This window comes from Thamnophis elegans, chromosome 4 (genome assembly GCF_009769535.1).
Source record: "Thamnophis elegans isolate rThaEle1 chromosome 4, rThaEle1.pri, whole genome shotgun sequence".
NCBI classification, from domain to species: Eukaryota; Metazoa; Chordata; class Lepidosauria; order Squamata; family Colubridae; genus Thamnophis; species Thamnophis elegans.
The window spans coordinates 1593034-1599033 of NC_045544.1; the positions used below are offsets into that span (position 1 = coordinate 1593034).

The window sequence follows — 6000 nt, forward strand, 5'->3', positions numbered from 1 at the left end:
CGAGATCATTAAAATGAGGACCCAGATTGTGTGCTGTAATATCAAGATGTGAATTCCATCTTGTTTGTACTTGTGTCCTGATGTTAGTTTTGCTACAGTTTTTAATGAAACATCCATTTGCTGCTCCATAGGACATCCCGGGAACTTATAAGAAGCTCCCAAGAAAGGGTACTAAACTCTGTTGCCCAAATTTCCTAGCAATCGATATTGATACCTCTCAATATCAATTGCCTCTGATAATAGTCTATATATATAAAAATGGCTGTGTGTGTGTGTTCCACTATAATTCTGGAATGCCTTGAGCAATTTCAAGTAAACTTGGTACACAAATGACTTACTCTCTGGAGACAAATACTGTGGGGGGGAAAGACAACCCTAACACCCCTCAGGGTGTGTGTTCCGTTAAGATACGGCCTGTTGTGCCTTTAAATGGCTTCTACTGCACTGCCATAAAATGACTTCTATTGAACATCGCAGTGGAGTTGCCATGGTAACGGCTCCACAGTACTCCACAATGGGGCTCCCTCTGGTAAAGGGGAAAATCCAATATTAGAAATTACGTTTGGTCCGGACATTTCCCCCCTATAAATAAATATCTGGGCAATGCCGGGTTATCGACTACTAGATAATAAAGAACCAAATTAATCAGTCACCAGTGGCAATCCTACCTTCTAAGAAGCATAAAGCCACCAAAGTTAGTAGCCATCACTGCATCTTGAGTCGAGCAAATTTTCTAATTTACCTGTGATGAAGGAATTCATCTCTCTTCAATCTTTCCTCATCCGGCTTCCTCAAAGCTGTTGTTTTTATATAACTACATCAGGTTCCACTTATTCATCCCCCCCCCCTACAAACTGAACCTTTCCTAGCAAGCAGCTCCTTGAATCCAGATAATGTTTGTCTCCCTTCTTTGCACAGTTTCTACAGGCTCAGAATTGAGTGCCATACTCCAAACTGAGTTGTGACTTAAAAGCAATAAAAGCTTGATTGCAATTCTATTTTAGAATTTGCCATTTCACAGCCGCCACATCTGGGGTTTATGTTGCCATCCAGCTATACATCATAACTCTCCAGGATGCCTTTGCTAAGCGTCTTCTTTTTTTTAAAATTCTAATTACCTTAAACAATTCCAGATTGCCAAGCAAACACGGCCATCTCAGTGCTCCTATCTAACTCCAGATATCTCTCTGTGGTTATAATGTGCTTAGTATTGTCATGGAGCATCCAGCTTTCAGTCGTGTGTCTTATTTCATCACTGAGCAGCCTGTTGCCCTTTTGATGAAGCCTCCTGATGACCTTATGGTCATTCCATTTCTAGTCACGGCTCTATCCAGTCATGTCAGGTTTCCTGTAGCAACTCTTTACTACTACTGAATGAATCAATCAACGCTCCCCCCCCCCACATTATCTGTACAGAAAGCCTGCTAAATGGGTAGATGTAAACTTTCAGAGATGGCCAGCAAAGGAAACCACAGCCAAGTCTTTTGAGGGCTGCTTTGGGCTTAAAGGACTGTTAGAGTAGGACAGAGTCCTGATTTGGAGAGAGGTTTGGAGGGTAGCAAAGGCTGCTGGTGTTCTTCTGGATGCTACAGTCTTTCTTTCTTCTTTCTTTCTTCTTCTTTCTTTCTTTCTTTCTTTCTTTCTCTTTCTTTCTTTCTTTTTTCTTCTCTTCCTTCCTTCCTTTCCTTCCTCTTCCTTCCTCTCCCTCTCTTTCTCTCTTCTCCTTTTTTTCTCTTTCTCTTTCTCTCTCTCTCTCTTTCCCTCTCTCTCTTTTATTCTCGTCTCTCTTTCTCTCAATTTCTCTTTCTTTTCTTTTCTTCTCTTTCTTTTTTTCTTTCTCTCCTCTTTTCCTTCTTTCTCCTCTCTCTCTCTCTTTCTTTCTTTATCTCTTTCTCTTCTTTCTTTCTTCCTTCCTTTCTCTCTTTCTTGCTCTTCCTTTCTTTCCTCTCTTTCTCTTTCTCTTTCTCTCTTTCTCTTCCTTTCTTCCTCTCTCTCCCTCCTCTCTCTCTCTTCTTTTCTCTCTCTTTCTTTCTCTCTCTTCTTTTTTCTTCTTCTTTCTTTTTTCTTTCTCTCTCTCTCTTTCTCTTTCTTCTCTCTCTCTTTCTTTTCTTTTCTTTCTTTATCTCTCTTTCCTCTTTCTTTCTCCTTCTTTCTTTATCTCTTTCTCATCTTCTTTCTTTCTTTCTTTCTTTCTTTCTTTCTTTCTTTCTTTCTTTCTTTCTTTCTTTCTTTCTTTCTTTCTTTCCCCTTTTCATATTTTTTAATGGCCCCTTCCCCTCAGAGCCCCAGGAGAGTCTTCTGTACTGCCATGCTTCACATAAAGCACAGATGGTCAGGGTAGCTGGGCTCCTGCTTGAGAAAGGCCGGGTGCTATTTTATCTTGGTCTCTACTGTTGGTCTCTGAGGTAGCCAGAGCACTTAGCCAGAGCATAGTAACTTTATATTTGTATGTTCACAGATCGTGGTAAAGTGGTTGGTGGTTTGCCGGATGTTGTGACCATAATGGAAGACAAGGTATGGATAAAACCCCTTGGTCGGCTTAGCTATTTTTTAATAGGAGCTTTTGTGTATACAGCAAAAAGGGCCTCCTTTTTGGAGATGGCGCAGTGGTTAAATGCAGCACTGCAGGCTACTTCAGCTGACTGCAGTTCTGCAGTTCGGCTGTTCAAATCTCACCAGCTCAGGGTTGACTCAGCCTTCCATCCTTCCGAGGTGGGTAAAATGAGGACCCAGACTGTGTGGGGTGCATATGCTGACTCTATAAACTGCTTAGAGAGGGCTGAAAGCCCTATGAAGCGGTATATAAGTCTAACTGCTATTGCTATTGCTTTGAGAACATTTGAGTAGTACGAACCCATTGGACTTGGTTCAGGAAAGAAAGCGTGTAGATGCTTTTAAATTTGGTATTGGAGAAAACACCTTAGAATACCAAGGAGAGCACAAAATAAATTAAGATAGATAGATAGATAGATAGATAGATAGATAGATGATAGATAGATAGATAGATAGATAGATAGAAGCAAACAAATCAACCAGAGTCCTCTTGAGGTGGCAGATGACCTGGCTCAAATCATCATACTTCAGACAAATCGTGAAGACCCACTTCTTGGAAGAGAAAATGATGATAACCAAGATGAATGAACCAAGTTATGGTACCAATGGGTATCCCATTGGAAGACCCAAAGAATCAGGTTGGGGACAGACTGTCTTGGGGAAAATCCATCTATCTGGTTACTGAGGATTTACATCAACTCAATAGCACATGATCAGCCAATCCATACATGATACATCCCCTACAAGTCTATAATAGATGCTAACTGGAAGTAAATGCAAATTTGTCTTTGAGGAATAAATTGTGAATAAACGCCCAAGTGATTTAATGAACTGCAACATGGAAATATGTCTTCAACCAGTGCCAGGGCAGAGTGAGGCTAATTTACAATGGCTTGAGTCTGAAGTTAAATAAATGGAAGGATTTTTTTTTTCTCATCCTCTCTTGGATTCTCTTATATACCAGGGGTGCCCAACTCCAGGTCTGTGGACCGGCACTGGGTCGTGGCATGCCAGAAAAAGGGGTGCGCAAACAAGTGAACCCCCATCTTCTGGATTTTTTTTTCATTTTTTCATTTTATTAAGCATTTATAGGCCGCCCTTTTCCCTGAGGGGACTCAGGGCGGCTTACAATAATAGGGGGGGGGGGAGTGCAGGACAAAACACAAAAAGAAAATGTGAGTAAAAATAATTAGCAGTAAAAACCCAACATTCATTCAACATTCGGGAGGGGCGAGAGTAAGTCTTATCCCCAGGCCTGACGGGATAGCCAGATCTTAAGGGCTGTGCGGAAGGCCTGGACGGTGGTGAGGGTGCGGATCTCCATGGGGAGATTGTTCCATAGCGTCGGGGCTGCAACTGAGAAGGCTCTCCTCCGCGTAGTCGCCAGTCGGCACTGACTGGCGGATGGAATTCGGAGGAGGCCTACTCTATGCGATCTGATGGGACGGAGGGAGGTAATCGGCAGAAGGCGGTCTCTGGATGCAGGAGGCATGCAAAAGTTTTCCCCCTCTGGTCCATGGAAAAACCTCTCTCCATGGAACTGGTCCCTAGTACCCCTGGTACCCCACTGATACATACGATCTTAAATTCTGGAGTGTTCCACAATCTTCCCCTTCCCTAAACCTGTCAGTAATACAGTAGAACCTCTGGTCATGAATGCTTCTGACCAAATCGGATTCTGACCAAAAAATTCACAATATTTTTTCATGGCCGGTTTCCCCTTCTGCACCATATTTTTTGTAAGTTGCATATTTCCAAAATTAGGTTCGGGTCACGACCGAATCGGTGTGTGACCAAAGTTGTGGAACGAATTATGGTCGTGACCAGAGCAGCGGTGGGTTCCGGCAGCTGCTACTGCCAGTTCGGTCAGGGACGTGCCGTGCCCGTATGCATTTGATGCGCAGTACAACAAAAAATTGCTCTGTGCATGTGCGGAAGCAAAAAACAAGATGGCGCTGCCATAGGCGCTGCTGGGAGAACCGGTTTGGGGGCGTGGCATGCCTGGGTCGCGCCCGGTTCCAGCGACCCAGGCTGCCAAACTACTGTTCCTCCCCCCTACTCGAATTTGCTGTGCTCTGTGCTTTTTTAAATTGTTCTATCACTGTCCTGTTTGTCTTACTTTCTGTATTTGTTTTTCCCCTTCCCCTGGTTTTTGTTCAGCCGCCCTGAGTCCCTTTGGGGAATAGGGCGCCTTACAAATCAAATAAATACCAAATACCAAATACTGGTTCTGCTGAACTGGTCCAATCCGGTAGGAACCCACCTCTGGACCAGAGGTTCTACTGTCCTTCCCATTGTCTAAAAACACTGCATAAGTTTTCGTGTTCTTCTTCTTGTTTTAGACCCTGAATCTGACCTGCACCGTGTTTGGGAGTCCTGATCCTGAAGTGGTCTGGTTTAAGAACGACAGGGAACTAGAACTGAGCGATCATTACACAGCTAAACTGGAGCAAGGGAAGCACGCCAGTCTGGTCATTAAGGGGGTGTCATCGGAAGATTCTGGAAAATACAGCATCAGTGTCAAGAACAAGTACGGGGGCGAGATAGTCGATGTCACCATCAGTGTGTATAAGCACGGGGAAGAGATCCCTGATGTTCAACATCTCTCAGGCGACAGAGTGAAGCCGATACCTGCGAAGCCAGCTGAATAATCGTACATGGCAAGAAACATGTTAGGGAACGCGTGTGCTTGATGAAGAAAAGGCTTGAGAGGAGCTGTAGTTGTGTTTGTGTAGTAGTTCTGCAATGGAAAACTGGCGATGTTTAGGAGACAGTTATGTGGTTTTTTTTGAAGGCTGAATCTTGGTCTCTTTTCCTTACAACGCCATCACAATTGGCAGTGACGTCCCTCTGAATAGGAGCGTCCCATGGCTTGCCATTAGTAAAAGACCGTAATCATGGGAGCGGTCACCAGTTTCTACATATTTCAATCATGGTTTGTTCTATCCATGAAATGCAACTCTGTGTCTCGCAAGTGGAAACCGGGAAGTGCTTAGCTGTAGATCAGGAACGCTGCGTCTTAATCTGAGCTGTGAACTCTCGTGGCTTTTTGTAAAAACCCGCTGAACGCAAAAGGCTGCAGCGATGTAAACGAATCGGGGGCTGCAGCTGCAAATAAATCAGAGGAGCTGGACACACGACCTTCTAAGTTATCCTTTGTGGCATTGCTCTTTTGCAGTGCAAGCAAATCTTTAGTCATACTTTACAATCACCGCGGACTCATTTAAACCATAAGTTTCACAGTTGTTTGTGTCCCCCCCCCCTTGCTTTGTGCTAATAAAAATCTCCAAAAGTCACCTTGTGGCTTTCTCTCTCTGCACCAAATGACTCTTAAATTAGTTGTGTTTCCTCCCTTTGGCTGTTTAATTATGGTCTGTTGCAGCTTCACAGCTGGCAGAAGGCAGACCATGGACTCACAGTAAAACAAGGGAATGATGGATACTCGGA

General features: G+C 43.8%; 1 protein-coding gene across 1 annotated transcript in view; it reads left to right on the plus strand.

Moving 5' to 3' along the window:
• The window catches only part of MYOM2 (myomesin 2), an 80436-nt gene extending 75232 nt beyond the window's left edge, over positions 1-5204 (plus strand). The window contains exons 35-36 of the mRNA XM_032215146.1: positions 2459-2514; positions 4896-5204. Of these exons, the coding sequence (XP_032071037.1) occupies positions 2459-2514; positions 4896-5204 (365 nt within the window). The remainder of the gene's footprint in view (positions 1-2458; positions 2515-4895) is intronic.
• The last annotated feature ends 796 nt before the right edge of the window (positions 5205-6000 follow it).